This window comes from Protomyctophum bolini, assembly GCF_963924005.1.
Source record: "Protomyctophum bolini genome assembly, chromosome: 15".
Classification (NCBI taxonomy): domain Eukaryota; kingdom Metazoa; phylum Chordata; class Actinopteri; order Myctophiformes; family Myctophidae; genus Protomyctophum; species Protomyctophum bolini.
Window position 1 is genome coordinate 30,755,697 of NC_137876.1, and position 18,427 is coordinate 30,774,123.

The following is an 18,427-nucleotide window of genomic DNA, read 5'->3' on the forward strand; positions in this document are numbered from 1 at the left end:
CTTCCTGCTCCGGGTGCAGCATCTCTCCCCCTCCCCCTGTCTGTCACTCACCATCATCCATTCACATGACACATAACTAGTCAATATTTTATATAGGCTATATATTTTTTTAACTTTTAAATTAACTCTGGGAGTGTGCAAATGTAATCAAATCCACCCGTCCATATTTTTTACACTTTCGGAGTAACGAGTTACAAAACCCAGCTGGAACTCGAACTCCACCAAGGACCCCTGGGGGGTCTCCGACCCCGTACCCCACTAAATGGAGTGAGAAGCGGTGGTAAAGAAGACAGACACAAATTAAGTCTTTCACTACACATTCACTTTGAAGACACAGAACTCCTATAGCTACAATTTCCCAGTTAATCATTACTAATGACACAACAAATACACATTTAGTGTAGTAGTTTTATTATTCCCAATTTTGGGATTACAGTGGTAGTCTTTAAGGGAACTCTTGGTCTCAACAAGCCTTTTCAAAATAATATGAAAACAAAATCACCTAAATGTCTTTTTTATTTAATGTTTGTTAAATATGAAGGGGCTTTATTGTTGGGTAAATTAATGTATACCCAATTTTGAGAGCCAATTGTGCAGAGCATGATTTTTCTCCCTCCCTCACATGGCAGCCTTGGCAGGGTCCTAGGAGCAAAGTGTGGATGATTAGGTCTAAAACCAGATCTTTCTTTTGTGGTCACAAAGAAGAAAATAACACATTGGCTACAGTACATTATAGACTCAGCACCATGTAAGCCAGGAAAAGCGCTATATTGATTAGCCAAAATTGGGCAATTTAGGCACTTGTCAAGATATTGGCAATGGCTAGAATGAAACCACTACTGAAAAAAAAGAATGAAATCTTGAATTGACCCAAACACTTGTTTTGTGTTTTTTTATGCAAAAAGATGGAATAAACCTTAAAACCACATTTGAAACATCAAAGTCACATTTCTATACATTCTAGTCTAACTTAAATTAAAATTAAATCCAAGTAGTCCAATTTGGGCCTTTCAGATTGAGCATTAAATTATATTACACAATGCACAAATTATACAGATGAATGGGTTTGGATTGTAAATCAACTATGTTAAATTGTGCTGTTGTTCAGCTTAACAATGTTACTTAATGTTACGTCAGATAGCAGTGTCAATTCTACAGTATGTGCCTCTGAACTGCTGCTATTAACATTGGGGTATTTGGGCACTTTTAAAATCCTACTCTATAATGGACAAACATGTAAAAAGTGCTTTACATTAAGGTACCTTCAATACATTCACTTCTACATAATGAAGTCAACTATAATACCAGACAGGTAATAACTGACAGCTGCGGTTGATGGGTAGGCTACCTTTGGCAAAAAAGTGCCATTTGCTGTTTGCAAAACATTTGGAGTGTGTTGGGTGGAGTGTGAGCATTGAGAAATGAAGAGTTTGATTCAAAAGTTTCCATTTTAAAGATACCCTTTTGAAAGTTACCTTTTGATATTTCAATACTATAACAAATCCAGTCCTTTGTCAATGGCCACATGCATTTATGTTGGCTGTTATCCTGAGTGTTTCGCTCTAATTTTATTCTATTAATGTAGCCCTAGAATGGCTATGATAAACACAGCTAACTTCAATTCCCTACTGGGTAGCAGACTCGTTGCGGCTGCATTCAAAGTTGAAGCGCTATGTGTGTGTACTCAACTAATAATTCATTGCTGCGACATGGGGTCAGCTATTATCCTCTAGTTTCATATTCATTTGAAAGTTCTGGCAGAAAATGTGTTAAATAAAATATATCCACTTTTCCACAAGCTGCAAACGGGCCCAATTGGGTAGGAGAATATGGTCCATTTTGTCAACCAGAACTTTCAAAACGATATGAAACTAAAGGACAATAGCTGACCCCAAGACGCAGCAATTAATTATTGGGAAAGTACACAACACAGGCCGCTACAACCTTTAATGCTGTTGCGATGAGTCTGCAACCGAGAGGGCATGGGAGTGATCTATATAGGCTGGGTACTACCGTACTGTATATGGAATACATGTATGTAATATCACTGCAATTCTAGGACTACTATTAATCATGTAAGAACAGATGTCACTTTTTAGTTTTTCATATGATGGATTCCACATTTTGTAGCAAAACTCTTCAAATATCAGGTACAAGGGTGCGATTTCAGAGATTAATGGACAAATAAGGATAAAGTAGAAGTATTAAGCACATTAAAAGAGAGCGATATGTGATGTATGAACAGTGCAGGGTTGTTTACAGGGTCCGTTTCTGAGTGTCATTCACATATCTTTCAGTCTATTGCACATTTCAGTCTTTTTTCATTGAGTGCAGAGTCTAAGGGTCAAAGGTCTTTTGGGGCTTTTTTGTCCTTCTTTTCTTTAGGGTAGACTCTACCATAAATTAGTCTTAGACTAATTTATGCCCTGTCACATGACAATGTCACATGCCAAAAATAGCTGACCTACAAGCTCACCTACAAGCTCACAACGCATCGCATCTACGTTGTGAGCTTGTAGGTCGGCTATTTTGTGGCACAAGACACCGTTGTGCGTCAAAGTCTAAATCAGGCTTGAGGAGTCTGGAGTTGTTATTAACAATTCCTGGAGTTCAGAATCCAAGTCCCAGTTTTAGAAGTTCAAGACAAGATGGTGTCCATCTCTTCCCACAGTGTCCATCATTTCAAGGTGATTGCCTTTGGTTGTTGTCGTTTTTCCCACCAAATCATCTTATAAATTGTGCGGGCAAAGAGCTTAAAACCAACTTTACCAAATACATTTTTTATCAGTGACAATGGGGAAGGGAAAGCTTGGGTTAGATGTTAATTTATCATTTTCTAATTATTATTTTATTAGGATTATTATTTTTTTGTCGCAAAATTCTATAAAACATCAGCAGGATATATAGATATATTTCTTTTTAAAAAGCCAGGTAAGGAAATCTTCCCATGACAGCCTTGCCTCGAGAAGTTTTTACATAAATAGAAAATAAAAATAAAAACGGCAAAAAGATAATCATCATCATATAGAATAGATGTACAAGATGAGGAAAGCAGGAGCTTTAAATTAAGACAGTAGGATGAATGTGTGCAGAGAGGGACAGGGTGGGTTAAACGGTGTTGGCACAAGGGGTGGGGAAGGGACTGGGAGTGTCCTCAAGGGCTGCAGTCTCTTACAGGACACTAGTATGGGCCTTTTGAATGTCCAAAGATCCCTATAGGGAAGTGTTTGACGTGTGAGGACCACTGAGCAGCCAGCTGGAAAAACTTGACGTCATTCCATTCCACGCCGTCAATCAACACTGTGGGAGGGAGAGGGCATAGTACAGACATCACTTTAAATTGACATCATATTGCACTGTAAATTGTATGTTAAACATAACCAATTACAGTTCAGGAATTTTAGCCGATCTTTACTGTACATCAACATAGTCCTACCTTGAACATTACCAGCAACTCAATAATAATTGGTATTATATGTCGGTTGGTATGCGCGTGATATCATCATTATACCCGGAAGTTATGCGGGAACGCCTACTGTGTGGCAAAAAACTACTTTTCTGGCCTTGATAGCCCATACATTTAAACAGAAAAGTCCTATCTGATTGCATTAAATGACATTAAACTCACTTTGCCAAGTCACATTGCCACTCGATTTGCCACTCGATTTCCCATTCACTTTATGCATGTGTATACCCTCTATTATCTATACCTGATGCCCTGTCTTTTGTTTTGTCCTGACTTTGTACAAAGGTCACGTGGGATTTCAGCAAAAATTTCAGAAAATGAGATATGGCCATTCTTCTGCCAGGCCTTTTGTTTATTTCTTTGCCTCTCCTGCACCATTCAGATCCGAACAGGCCACTCATGATCAGTGGTGTCATGCTCGTAGAACGCAGTACCACGCCGTGGTACCACAGAAGAAGACGCACCTAACCTCGGGTCACGAGACGCACCAAATACCCAGTGGTCTAGGTTTCCTGGTGTTATGCACCCCCCCCCAGTATCACGCTGTGTCAGTGGTCTAGGTTTCCTGGTGTTATGCAGCCCCCCCCCCCCAGTATCACGCTGTGTCAGTGGTCTAGGTTTCCTGGTGTTATGCAGCCCCCCCCCCAGTATCACGCTGTGTCAGTGGTCTAGGTTTCCTGGTGTTATGCACCCCCCCCCCCCAGTATCACGCCGTGTCAGTGGTCTAGGTTTCCTGGTGTTATGCAGCCCCCCCCCCCAGTATCACGCTGTGTCAGTGGTCTAGGTTTCCTGGTGTTATGCAGCCCCCCCCCCCCAGTATCACGCTGTGTCAGTGGTCTAGGTTTCCTGGTGTTATGCAGCCCCCCCCCCAGTATCACGCTGTGTCAGTGGTCTAGGTTTCCTGGTGTTATGCAGCCCCCCCCCCCCCCCAGTATCACGCTGTGTCAGTGGTCTAGGTTTCCTGGTGTTATGCAGCCCCCCCCCCCCCCCCCCCCCCCCCCCCAGTATCACGCTGTGTCAGTGGTCTAGGTTTCCTGGTGTTATGCAGCCCCCCCCCCCCCCAGTATCACGCTGTGTCAGTGGTCTAGGTTTCCTGGTGTTATGCAGCCCCCCCCCCCCCCAGTATCACGCTGTGTCAGTGGTCTAGGTTTCCTGGTGTTATGCAGCCCCCCCCCCCCCCCCCAGTATCACGCCGTGTCAGTGGTCTAGGTTTCCTGGTGTTATGCAGCCCCCCCCCCCCCCCCCCCCCAGTATCACGCTGTGTCAGTGGTCTAGGTTTCCTGGTGTTATGCACCCCCCCCCCCAGTATCACGCCGTGTCAGTGGTCTAGGTTTCCTGGTGTTATGCAGCCCCCCCCCCCAGCCATTTACCCCCGTCAATGGCTACTACTTTGCATAACAACAGGTTTAACTGTTTACCTGAACACACGTTCTCATACATGGTAACCAACACAGCAGTATGGTGGCTCCAGTAGGCTACTGCTTCTGTGGTGTTCTGCACGCAACAATAATGCCTCCTCCACCACCAAAGAAGAGATTCATCCATTCAACATTTTAGTTTCGCTACTGCAGCAAAGAGATTCTATATAAAGAGGCGACACTCTCAAATATTTGGAATCACCACTAGATGGCGCATCGGTAGCGCTTTGACGTCATCACACCAAGATGGCGGCGGGAGAGGATAATCTTAGAAGTGGAATAGAATGACTTCAAAGACTCTTTTTGGAAGCGTTCGGAAAGAGCGCACTGTGCAATGCAAACTAATACGAGAGTGAGCTCCCGGTGAGCATTTGCGAACGCACCCATGTTTTTTAGAGCAACCGGAAGTTGCGTCATCACACCAATATGGCGGAGGCACTGGGCGCTGGTTGTTACTATGGGGTTTAATGAAAGTGTCGCCTCTTTATATAGAATCTCTTTGACTGCAGTGCAGTAAAGTTTGTCTGATTATGTTAAGTCTACTTTTGTGTCTAAAGCTCTAATATACTATAAACAACATAGGCGTAGGCTATCAGCTGTGCGCATGCCATGCACACATATAGGCGTGTGCACGAGTGCGTGTGTGCATGTGCGTGAAGTCATTAAAATGCCATGGCACAAAAAAAAACATCATTACACCACTGCTCATGATTAAAATAGAGAGTGAGAGAGGACAATGAGAACATCATTACCTCTCAGCATGGTCTGCTGGTGCTTGGCAGTACAGATGAGCCGGCTAATGCCCTCTATCACTTGGCTCTTAGACTCCACCTCCTTGTCTTTACTCTTTTTTGGCAGGAACATGACTGGTGATAAGGGTACAACAGAGATACCAGTTGTTAAGTGACATGGAAGCCCTGCATGAACCCCAGAAGTCTAGTATGAACCAAATACTGAAAATGACATGGAAACAAGTGTTAGGCCCAAACTACACCAATGATTCGCCATGCAACTCCTTGCAACCAAACGGTTGTGAGTAGTTGCATGTAATTGAACCATTATCCCCAGTAGCAGTTGCAAGGAGGTGCATTGGTCTGACATGTCCACAAAACTGTTTTGTTGCATGGAGTTGCAAGCAGTTGCATGGCAAATCGTTGGTGTGATTTGGGCCTTAGAACCAAGGCTATTCCCAATGTAGCCAGATAAGTATATTTGCAATTTTGTATCAGACTAAAGCTACACAATAGTCGTTGTAACATCTTACCCTTTTTGTTCTTCTCCTTGGTCACCACAGTCATGGACATGGTGGGCTGGGTGCCCAGCTCTGCAGCGCCCCCAACGGGCAGCCGGCTGACCTGCAGCGAGCGGAACGTGCACTTCAGGCTGTTCTTGGAGGAAGTGTCACGCTTTTCCACGTCTCTCTTCCTGTCCGTCGGAGCCACCCAATAGTCCACCTGCAGTCCCATCAGCTCCCCATGTTGTCCACCACCAGAACTTCAGGGAAACGGGGTGATAAGAGATACGTTATTGATACGTTATTGAAACGGGTGATAAGAGATACGTTATTGCTGACTGACTGTCACAAATGTCAGGATCACTGACAGATCTGTAAACAGAATGTTTTTTTGGACTGCAATGGAATGGACTATGGAATACCAATACTGAATTAAATTGTTTGCATATTGTAAATTATTATATTGTTTGTACATTCATGGTATGGCAGGGGTGTCCAAACCTTTTTCAACGGAGGTAATCACGTACCAAAAAATAACAATGCGTTCAAATTCGTCCAGAACTGTTTCTCGTATCTCCCTTGCTTTGTTTCTTTCTGCCTTCCTACTGTCTTGATAAAGAAATATAGCTGTAAGTAGCAACCAGTATCTCTCCAGTATCTCTTCAGTGGTCACTAGAGATGCCCTTCTAACATCTCTTATTAGCTTAGCTCCAGGATGAAATGACCAAGTGTTGTTATTATTATTTATCTGTGTGATTTAACCAATGAAAAGTAGTAAAAAGCGCTTCGTAAAAAACCTCTTAACTACATTGGACCCTCAAATTGTCTGATATAGCAGCTAACTCCACCACCTCTTCCCCTCTCATGCAAGTAATATTGACAATATATAAAGTCACAACACCAACTTTGATGAGGCAGTATTGTTTTGTTTTAAAAATATAAGGTTTTCTTCATTTCCTTAAAAATGTTCATCTTGGAGTTAGGTCAAGGTGGATTCTTCCCTACAGCAGAGATCTACAAGAAACAGTGCCTCACTTTGTGCCGTGCGGTGAGCTTGTATATCTGCTATTTTTTGTTTAATAGCCAACGCAAAAACCAAAAGTGACATGCTTTCCCGGTTTTAATGATTATGATGTGACAGTTAAAGACAGTGGCATCACTTCTGAATGTCACACTGCCCTGTAAATAATCTGTGCACCACCTTTCTCAATTTGCTAAAGCTCAATACGTAAAATTAAAATAAAATAAAATCTAATTAATGATAGAGGACCAACAGTTCCCCTAAAAGAAGAATTGCTGATCAATATCAATGGCTGAAATTCTTTCATGTGTATTATCTTTCCTCGGAGCAGGGAAAGTCCTTGACCAGATCGTCATGATATACCTGTAACAGAAACCAGTGGTGATGGAGGGAGAGGAGGGAGGTGTGGGCGACGGTTCCTTGAGAGCAGGAGACACTTGTGGAGGAGTGGAGGAAAGGAGCGCTGACCCCATGGGAGCAGCGTCGTCAGAGTCCCCTGAAGGACAGAAGAGTTGAGAGGCTTCATTCCAGCAGACTATATGCAACGAGAGAGTAGGAGAAAAATGAACGATGTTCATTGCTCAGTGTGTCACAAACCCAGACTATACAAATTACGGGCCTCTAAAATATTAACATTCTGCAACTGAAGCGTTCATAATCGCAGATTACTCTAATAATACAGAAGAGTGGGTTTTACTGTCACACCAGTCTGCGAATTTCACAGCAGATGTATTATAATTCTCATAGATGTACATTATAATAATATTATAATACATTATAATCACTGTAACTGTATAATCACTGCATTATAGTGCAAATATAATTTACTATAACCGTTGGTTATTGTGTGCTTTAAATAAAGTGGAAGAAAACTTTAAATCTGTAAAGAATTGAATTCTACCTACTGTATACCTTGAGGAATGTCATTACTTTACTTAAAGCACATTGACTTATTCACACTATAACGCAACACACACACACACACACACACACACACACACACACACACACACACACACACACACACACACACACACACACACACACACACACACACACACACACACACACACACACACACACACACACACACACAATAACAGTTATAATTCAGCATAATGTAGTACAACTTTGAGAATTATAGTACATCACATCCTTGCCAAAATGTATGTGAGTGTCCAGCAATTATGAAGTATTATAATCCTACCCTTATAAGCCATTATAAAATGCTTTATAATTGTGGTGTGATTATTATTATAAACATTATGAGTATTTATGAGTTAATTAGATTATATTGCATTATAAATATTATTATATGGCATTACATGGGATGCATACTGTAGTTGCATACATATGTAACACAGTGGGGAGGGATGGAAAGGCGAAGGTCGTGATAAAGCAATGACATGCAACATGGATCATGAGCCAGACTCGATCCCACAACTTTGTATTCGGCCCGCCCCACAGTCTAGGGCAGAGAATGGCATGCAATATTATACTAAAAAAATAATATATATATTTTTTTAATTTATTTCTACACCACACAGCAACCACCCATTGAGAATGTGTATTGAATTGATGGCTTGCCTGAAGTTGCAGATGTCTGTTCCACAATGCCTACTTTCACCATCTGTAGAATTAAAAGTGGAGTGAAATGATTAGCATAAACAGATAGAGCAACAGTTGTACTAAATCCCACAAAAGGCCTTACAGGAAAATGGCACGAATATGACTCCATCTAGGTATTCTAGGCAGAGTAGTGACTTACCCCAACGAAAGGAATGAATTTCTGACATGAGTCCTCATCTGGGCTGTGGAGAGGCAGAGGTGCCCAAACAGGCAATACAGGAGATAAAGGAGGCAAGAAGAGGAAAAATATGTCTTGAAATGGAAGAGAATTGGAAAGTCCAAATGTGGCCAAAAAGCACTATGTCCCAGAAGCGTTTCTACAGTAAAGCTACTAATTTCTGCAAAGTAAAAGATTGTAATGCACAAACGCCAACAGAATCTAAAGTTAGTAGTACTAGGATCTATGGTTAGTATCTTTGACATCTGGACTACTTTGTTTTCCAGTATGTGAATAGTGGAAAATGAACACTACATGATTACAACATTCAAACACTGAGGACAGAGCATGCTTCATTTGATGCCACGCCTGGCTTGAGAACCCCTGTTAAATAATTATATCTAACCCCCACCCCTTCATTCACTCCCCACCACTACAGACAAGCAAAAAGCAAGGCATGCAAGCTAAAGCTATCCCACCACTGCAGGGACCAAAACCAATTCAACAAACAAGTCCAACTGAACAGCATTCAGGAGTCAGCATGTCCGTCAGATAAGTGGAACGGCTGAAGAGAAGCTGCATAAGTAAGTTCAACCAAGAGGTACGTGATAGGACAGAGCGGGTGAGAAGGAAGAGCAGCAACCTACAGTACTATTCCTGGTTCCATGCACTACCTGAGATTGGTAGTGCATCACTACAGTACGTCTAGAAAGCACTCACTGAACTATTTTCCTGATAGGCACCAGAAAAATAGCCTGAATGGAAATATCATTTAGGCTAATCTGACATATGTCAAAACTTGATGACTTGATGGCGGTAAAAGGTTGGTGCTCTTGCCTTGAAGAAACCTGCCATCGCCCCCCCAGGGAAGAAACAGAGAGACTACAGAGAGAGAGAGAGAAAGAGAAAGAATGAGCGAGAAGACAGTCTCTACAGTAGGTACAGTATGCAATCCAGGCCAGGGTTCTTGTTCTTTTTTTCAACTTGTCACAACACAACACAAACCCTGCCAAAATCACTGCCAGGGCAGCCAGAGGGAGAAACAGCCAAATGTCTGCCGGGTATGTACAGTATGTGATGCGCGTTCATCTCAACTCGCAGGAATGGCTCATGACTCAGCATGTGATCTTTGTGGAACATCATTACTGTTCGTCTTTGTTCAAATGTGCGATGTAATCGTAAAGCACACTAATAACTCTGGACAATACGAAATGCATGCATTTTCCAGGCTGAGTTTAAAATGTAGTTCTAGAACAAGACATTCTGGAACCCACCGAATAAGGCTTTTAGACAGACCATCAAGCAAAGTGTTATCGATATTTATGAATGGGTTGGTGTCAGTATGTAATGTCGCTGTTGCTATTTGTGCTCAGCTGAGTGGGCTTTAGTATAGCCAGCAGCAGTAATACAGCTGATAAATGCGTTTACATTGCTCCTTTTAATTTTATAGCACTCGACACACTTGTTAAGAAAAGTGCTGCATAATTATAGTCGTCATTAAAACTGTGAGGATTGAAAGAGATTTATTATGAATGAATTCAAATGATGATTAGTGTGACGTTAACACCAGCACATAATACTCAAGTGAACTTATTTGACCTCTAACCTTAAGCGGACTATGCATGTACTGTATATGCACTTGCTGGTTTGTGTACTGTACACACTGAAGATGGGACAAGAATCTTCTCCATCCATATTCAAATGGACCTATTATGCCAGAAGAAACCTTTCATCTCCAATCTTTTTAATACTGTATATATATATATATATTTATCAGTCTTTATGAGACAATAGCAGACAGACATGAATGTCCCAAAGCGTGTTGAGGGTCACAAACAGGGATGAAGTAGGGATTAGGAAAGAGCTGAGAGACTCCAGAGGAGGGAGGAGAGGGTTCATCATTGTACTGTAACTGGCATCCTGCCACCTTATCAGCATTCTTTGTTCAACCGTGACTTCATAATTATATGGAGCGGAAAAATAACTTCAGCTCCAGAATGTGGGTATATTTTAGGTTTGTTTGCAGAATTTGTTTACTCTGATCAACAACAGATTGGAGGTTCACTACTGTAAAAGTCTAATAGTCTGGTAGCATTGTGACTGCACCCGAATAATTTCCTTCCACGTTGAAGAAAGTAAACCTAGATATTTATGTTAATAAAACATAAAATAATTTAAAATATATTTTCAAAAAGACCAAAAAATAGTAAATCGCAGCACATCGCATCACAATTTTTGTGTGACACCGTAGTACTGATTGACGAAGTATAAAATAGGTCTTAATCAGACTAATTTGGATTCTTGCATTTCTATTTAATTACATTAAGATTAAAAATGCTTCTTGATTATTCAATTAATCAAAAGCAGCCCTACTCTAAATTATAATATCTTTAGTTGTTAAACAAAGTCTATAGGACACAAAATCTATGTATAAAATGTCTTCAGAGATATTTCTATCACACAAAAAGTAGAAGATTTGGTTAAAAATACCCTGTGTTTTTTTATACTGTAACAGTGCCTCAATCTCATGCTTCATTAGTGTTTGGGTTCTCAGTAATCTCAATAATAAATCTTGTAAAGTGTTTCGACCATGGGCTAGGGGTCAGAGTTATATATTATCCCTTCTTAATAGATAGTACGACTTTGTATGTGGAGTGCACAAGCAATATGTAATATGTACAGGTTTTATAGGCGCACGCGTGTGCACGCGCGCGTGTGTGCGTGTGTGTTACTTGGAGACTGTTAAAGTGGCGAGCTGCAGCACAAGTAACAGACACATATAGAAAGGGGGTGGGGGGAGTCCAACACAGAAAAGCGCATGAATCACCAGAGAGGAGGAAGACAAACAGACTGAAGCAGACCACAATACCTTACTGCAAAATCAAAATGAAAGCTCTTTTTCCTTCAAAGAAAAGAAAAGAAAATAAACACAAAAAAGGAAAATATGTTATTCACGCACACAGTGATGGAGAAGACAGTGATGTTTAGAGGACAAGACTCACATCACATATTAGATATTCGAGACTCACATCACATATCAGATATTAACCCCCACACACAAACTCAGACACTAGTAAATATTCAACGTCATTAGTGACATGACATTTTCAGCTCGCTTTAGTTTAGTTTAGTTCCTTTCAAAAGGGGGTTGTGTACCAATGAAATGTGTTTTCCGTTTTAGACACACCTGCAGTATCCCTTTGTGGGTTCATTAACACTGAGGTCTCAGTGGGGTTGCAGAGTGACACCAAGGAAAACAACACTTCAAAGTGTATTTTGGGTGCCCTTGAATATTTCCAACCCCCTCTTGAAAGTACAAACCAAACAAACAAACATAGGCTCAGCATTAAAAGCATTTGTTAGACAAATCCTCAAAAGTAGCGCTCTAACCCCCGCCAAAAATAACAATACAATTAAATTAAAAAAATACCCCGCATTTGAGTGTCTGTTAAGTCATAAATACTGAGTATGGTTCTGAATCTGTACTGTTTTAACAGGGGGGTCTCGGAATCCCCAGGGGTCACAGAGGGGGGGTCCCCCATAAAATTAGTTAATATAGCACCAAATTCAGTTCAACCACTTTAACCCTACACACATACATCTTGTAGATCTACCTCTTTCAAAAACAATCTTGAAAGCAATTTTACATTTGGAATATCTTTGCAACATTTTAACAACATAAATCTTGTATTTTGGTCCCTGGCACAAAATAGTCTCAGATGGTGGTCTGTGGCTGAATACAGTAATTTGGGGGTCCTTGACAGGAAACGGTTTGAGAATCACTGAGTTATAAAATACACTGGACTCTGTGATAGTCAAGAGAGACAACTGTACATCAATGTACCTCTTGTGTTTGTAAGTGAGCATGGCCTCAGCGATGGGGAGCTGGTGGGCTCCGTTCGCTCCCACCATGTACTGCGTTACCCGGGAAACCACATCTGGGTCCTCCTGTACTGTATAGAACAGAACAATTGCTATTCTTCTCCTGCTTAGCCCTGTAACACCCAGCGTTGCAATAATACAACATATTTTAATTCATTCATTAAATAATATATTTTCTTATGTTATTTTTTCACCTAAACATCACCATTGCAATGCCATTGGTCATGATATTTGCATATAAATACCCCCCACAGAGGCTGAAATTCACACAAAATCTCTGGACTGGAATTTTCTTTAACCAATGACCTTTGACCTTACTTAAAAGTAAGTAAAATAGCTGTAATATATGTTTTGTTGTGATCATTAGAATGTCTAGAACATGTTTTATATATTATTGTGAAAGATATCCCCCAAATGTAAATTATTAACTTAATTTAATTAAATTTTCAAAAATAATATATATTTATTTTACATAATTTCCTCTGATAAGTCCTAGTAGTAAAAAGTAGTAGTAAGGTTGAAATCAATTTTTTGCAAGTAGAAATTAATCTGGGTTTTACAGGGTTAGTGTGTGTGTGTGTGCGTGTGTGTGTGTGTGTGTGTGTGTGTGTGTGTGTGTGTGTGTGTGTGTGTGTGTGTGTGTTTACACATATTATTGATAATGCATTAATTATCTTAAACTTGATATCTCAGTGTAGTATAAAGGTGAAAGAACGCTCAAAGTAGTCTTACAGTAAATACGACCACAGCTCAGCTCATCTATATTTTATCAAATATATAGTGTGTATACAGCATATGTACATAAATAGCATTAAATCATTTACATATACATAATGTATATATTATGTAGAGAAAGACATAACAGCAAACAAAGAAATACTGAATATAATATAGAAATGTAAATGAAAATATCTGTCATGAACACATAGCAACAACAAAAGCAAGGAACAGTAAATATAACTGTAATAGCCAGACAAATAATAATCTGTATAATGAATACTTCACTATGTCTAACGAAACATTCATAGTGTGTCCTACCCACGACAGGGGCCTCAGGTTTGTGAAACAAGTCCCTCCATGCTGCATCCTGGAATAAGCTGTTGTAGCGATAGTCGATGGTGCCCAGATATTTAGAGACTGGATGGGCTCCTGAATGCAGTCCAGGAGAAACATATAATCTAATCAGATGTTGTTTTAGCTGTTGTATTTTATCAACTTCACATAGTCAGGAGGGATATAGCAGATAGTAAAGTCAATAATATCTAAGTAATATTTCATTGCTGTCGGACAGAAACCAAAACAGTAAATTTTCAGGTAATGGAGAAAGATAATCTGCGTTCCAATTGGTCCAATGTAGAACTATGTTGACTGGATAACTGAATGACTACTTTTGTTAACTTAATTAGTTAATTTAATGTAATGGGTATGATTTAGCTGTAAAATATTACTAGTACTGTATTCTTTTTTTGTACTTTTTATTTTCTCATATTTTTAGAAAAGTCTCCTGTGGGCAGTTGTTGAAAACTACCACTCTAAGCAACACAAATTGTACAATTGTGCAATGTGATTGTATTGTGTATGCCAAATAAATAAACATAACATACATAACATAACATATGTAGTCAGTACTTTTCATTGGTTTAATAATCATATAACTCAACACAGACTTAATTTCACTTAAATGTTAAGTGCTGTGTGCTGGTAGATCAGCTATTTTTGATATGCGCGATGTTGCGCAAGGCCATGTCATCATCTACTCTACTGTATGTGGCTGTGCCTTTAATGACCTAATTACTGTACGTCTCCTCTCTCACCAGGCTGGCACACCTCAGCCCGTCTCTGATTGTTGCAGCCCCCCCCTAACAACTGCTTCAAAAGCTGTTCAGTACACAGACATAACCAGTGCGTTTAGGCTTGTTTTAGTTTATTTTAGTTTCATTAGTTTGTTTTTTAATTAGGGAGGGGGCTAGTTTTGACAGGGTTGGGCTAGTCCCCCCTCCTTTGTTTGTCTGGCATCTCAACTAAGCCCTTTTGTGCCTTGGTTGATTTTAATCTCCCAAGGTTTATTCATCTTGTTTATCATGTGGGTAAGAAATAAAGAACCATAAACTGTTTTGTGTGGTGTCCTATTACGCTAAGGTCCTCCATCTTTTCTAACCATTGGTGTGTTTATAGTTAATGTTGATTGGTTTAATGGGGGGCGTAAATCCGCCATGCGTTGAAGTAGGACATAACAAGAAATATGGAGATAGATGTTTTCCACCTCACAGTGACTATTTGTTCCATGCTACAACTAACCTAGAGGGATGACAAGGAACCTCATGTAGCCCAGCCAGTCAGGCGTCTTATGAGAGAGATGGTCCACAAACAGCCTTAAGACGGCACTGAGGTAGTGCTGAGCCCCAGCCACAGCTATCTTTATTGGTATAGGCGTCTGGGAGTTACAATTACAACTAGGGAGAGAAAACAAAGAACATCAAGCACATTGAATCACCAGGTAAAGTGAATATACTGTACAGGAAACGCTTTGGTGATTTTTCAGGGACATACTGTATTGATAAATTACAGAGTTTCTTTGTACATCCTGACAGGACCTCACACAAAGTACAATTGATATACCGTAAAATAAAAGCAAATGGCCAGATACACATACACTAAATAGTCCATAGATGCATTCAAGATAGCACAGTGAGTCTTACAAATGCAACGGAAGGTTAGGGGTCATAAGACATATTATGGACAATAACAGGCAATGTATACTATGCATAGGTATCCATTATCCAACATATATTGGATATTATAAACCGGTTCTGTGTGCCTAAGTATAGCACAGGGAGCATAATGCCATTACACCTGTAAAGTGAATTGCAGGGAATAACAAGCAAAGTGTAACTTGTTTTCTTTTATGAGAACGTGACTTACAATCTCTGGATGCGCGACACAATGGTGATGAAAGCAGCCTGGATGTCCGCTGTGGTGCAGGTACAGACCACCGGAAGATGATGGTTCTGAAGGATGTCCGAGAGATACTGAGGGGAGGACAGGAGAGGAGAGACATTGGATATATGGAATTTACTAAATTATAAAATGTGTCAATCTCAATTATGCGTGTAGGCTGCTCTTCACGCACAATGTATTTTTTTTTATCTCTTATTCCTCACCTGGCCCTGCCAGTCTGAGGTGTTGATGAGGATGATGCTGTCAGGGAGGTGGTCGTCTGACACCAAGATGTGGTTCAGCTGGTCATACACAGTTTTCCTTGGGATCTGGAGAGGAAAGAGGACTTTAGAGTGATGATCCTCTGGTGTCGGCATGCACCCCCAACCCATAAAAAAGCTGTTTAGTCATGGTACTATAATAACTGTATGGCATGAAACTACAGTAGTTTCTCTGCCAAAAAACAGGGATCAAATCAGGGCTATATGATTGAATAATGCTACTTTTGAAATTCCATCCATCCATCCAGATATCTATATCTTCTGCTTATCCAGACACCGGCTACAGTGGCAGCAGGCTACTCTGACTTGACATGATATGAAAGGATGGATATTAAAGATTTACTTCATGCAATCATCTGACAGGAGATAACCCACATCCAATCCTCAGTGTTCATTTATACATTGCAACCCTGACAGTGTACAAATGTAACCAACAGTTTTAACAGAGCGGAAATACTGGACAGGAGTAAATAACCTGATCAAGTCAGTGATATAAGATTATGTCTGTGAACCTCACACTAGAGGATCCATGGGGCAGATAATAGGTTCCAACCAGCCTTGAAGGGGGTACGCCCCTATGATTGTCGGGAGAGGAAATTGGATACAACATTGGGCAAATTATTCTCTAGTGTGGGACTGTGGGGCTAATTTAACTGTCTACTAAGCTCTGGAGTCAGATTGTTGTTCTCTGCTTCTACCTGTAGATGGCAGCGTGTGTCAAGGGAGCGTTCATTGTCCAGGCTGTTGGCCCTCTCATTCAGTGGCCTGCTAGGCTGACGCTCCTTAAGCGATGTACTCCTGCCTCGCCTTCCTGGTATCTTAGGTTCCTGCCTGTAAGGAAATGAGCAGGGGGAGAATGGTTGATGAAATTATAGAAGAGAAGAGAAGAGAAGAGAAGAGAAGAGAAGAGAAGAGAAGAGAAGAGAAGAGAAGAGAAGAGAAGAGAAGAGAAGAGAAGAGAAGAGAAGAGAAGAGAAGAGAGAAATCTTAATAATGGATTGCTAAAAGACTACAGCACCATGAGGGAGGCAGAATCCAAGTCTCTTAGGACCACATTGCTATTTTACTGTACTAAAACGATATGAGAGATGCACATTTTTGATAGGTGCTGAGGAAAGTAAATGCCTGCAGTAGGTTTTTGGCTAGATAGGCCTGGCTGCTTTGAGAGGGATCATCTCAGACTCCTATCGAGGTCACAAACGTATTGTGCCCATCAAACAAAGATTGAACCTACATCGTTTTAAGGTGTTGGTTAGGAAAAGGAAAGAGGTAGCCTATGCCTAAACTCATTTAACTGGCAATGGAGGGATCATTCTTGTTTTAGTGTATTGCATTGTTTTGTATGATCTGTACATTTTGTAGTTTATTAAAGCAACATTTTGTAAAAGCAATAGAAATAAGTGATAATTTACCTATTTGATGAAATGATGAGGGACTCTGTCTTGGTCATCTTGCCAGTAGGGGGCAGTCTCTCAAGAAATGTGTCCATGGTGTCCATTTCCAGCTCTGTGGTTGGAGTCACTGCCTCCGGTACCTCCTATGGGAGAGCAAGCAATCAGAGAGACAGAGCAAGCAAGATGGAGTAGTACTTAATAGGATAAGAAACTATCTTATCTGTGGCTGCCTATTGGAGAGACACTGTGTAGCATCAAGTACAAATAACTGACACTATGTCAGTAACACAACTTACACAAGGCGCTTTGTTTTGTCTAATACTCACAAAAGAGACATTATCAGAGACACTGTCCCCCTGGAATTTGGCACCGCCACACTTGGTTTTGTCGGGGTCATTCTGGAACAGTAACAGGTTACAGAGAAATTGTCACTAGGCTAATGGCAAAATATACTTCATTGTACACAGCCACGTTACTACTAGCAGAATAACGTTTCCATAAGTCAGACAGTCCATATAAGCATAAATGTTATGTTGGTTTATACAGCTTGAATCCCCAGACTGGCTAGGACAGTCTTAGAATTCCCTAGCCAGGGGGTACAGAAGTGAAATGTATGTGTACTTAAAGGATTTGCATGTAGACTGGCTATTTTTGCGGACTGATTGTCCCAGAATAGGGACACCAGGGTTCATGTAGTAAATAATGTCTCACCGGGCTAGGAGGCTCCCTGTGACTCCGGCTGCTGTGGATACTCCCAATCTCGGTTTGGGAGCTGGAGAGGGAGAGGCCCTCGAAATATGGCCTGAAAACAGGGACATACTTTGAACATGCTGTGATCCAGTGGAGTGTGTTACATCATCCCTCACAGTATTCATAGTATCATTAGTTCCAAGTGTTCTATTCCAAATATATACAAAAATCCTCAGTTAATCTTTTAATCAAATATAGAGTGCTGAGATTGTAAAAGCAGCAAATGTAACAGATTTAAACCATCTGATTTGTATTAAC

At 40.6% G+C, this 18,427-nt stretch overlaps 1 protein-coding gene across 15 annotated transcripts in view; it reads right to left on the reverse strand.

Annotated features, from left to right (window-relative positions):
• Window positions 1–408: 408 nt before the first annotated feature.
• pacs2 (phosphofurin acidic cluster sorting protein 2) overlaps window positions 409–18,427 on the reverse strand; it is a 72,646-nt gene continuing 54,627 nt past the window's right edge. For 8 of the 15 annotated variants that reach the window (XM_080784624.1, XM_080784623.1, XM_080784621.1 and 5 more), the window contains 16 exons: window positions 18,131–18,221; window positions 17,746–17,817; window positions 17,438–17,562; window positions 16,724–16,856; window positions 15,969–16,073; window positions 15,730–15,836; window positions 15,106–15,260; window positions 13,846–13,956; window positions 12,770–12,878; window positions 11,795–11,827; window positions 8,908–8,950; window positions 8,727–8,769; window positions 7,503–7,674; window positions 6,149–6,378; window positions 5,637–5,750; window positions 409–3,300 (listed from right to left, as the gene is read on the reverse strand). In XM_080784624.1, coding sequence (XP_080640750.1) covers window positions 3,182–3,300; window positions 5,637–5,750; window positions 6,149–6,378; window positions 7,503–7,674; window positions 8,727–8,769; window positions 8,908–8,950; window positions 11,795–11,827; window positions 12,770–12,878; window positions 13,846–13,956; window positions 15,106–15,260; window positions 15,730–15,836; window positions 15,969–16,073; window positions 16,724–16,856; window positions 17,438–17,562; window positions 17,746–17,817; window positions 18,131–18,221 — 1,762 coding nt within the window. In that variant the 3' untranslated portion in view covers window positions 409–3,181. Of the gene's footprint in view, window positions 3,301–5,636; window positions 5,751–6,148; window positions 6,379–7,502; window positions 7,675–8,726; window positions 8,770–8,907; window positions 8,951–9,385; window positions 9,808–11,794; window positions 11,828–12,769; window positions 12,879–13,845; window positions 13,957–15,105; window positions 15,261–15,729; window positions 15,837–15,968; window positions 16,074–16,723; window positions 16,857–17,437; window positions 17,563–17,745; window positions 17,818–18,130; window positions 18,222–18,427 lie in introns of those variants that run through there. The other 7 variants (XM_080784619.1, XM_080784626.1, XM_080784620.1 and 4 more) reach the window with 5 other exon arrangements.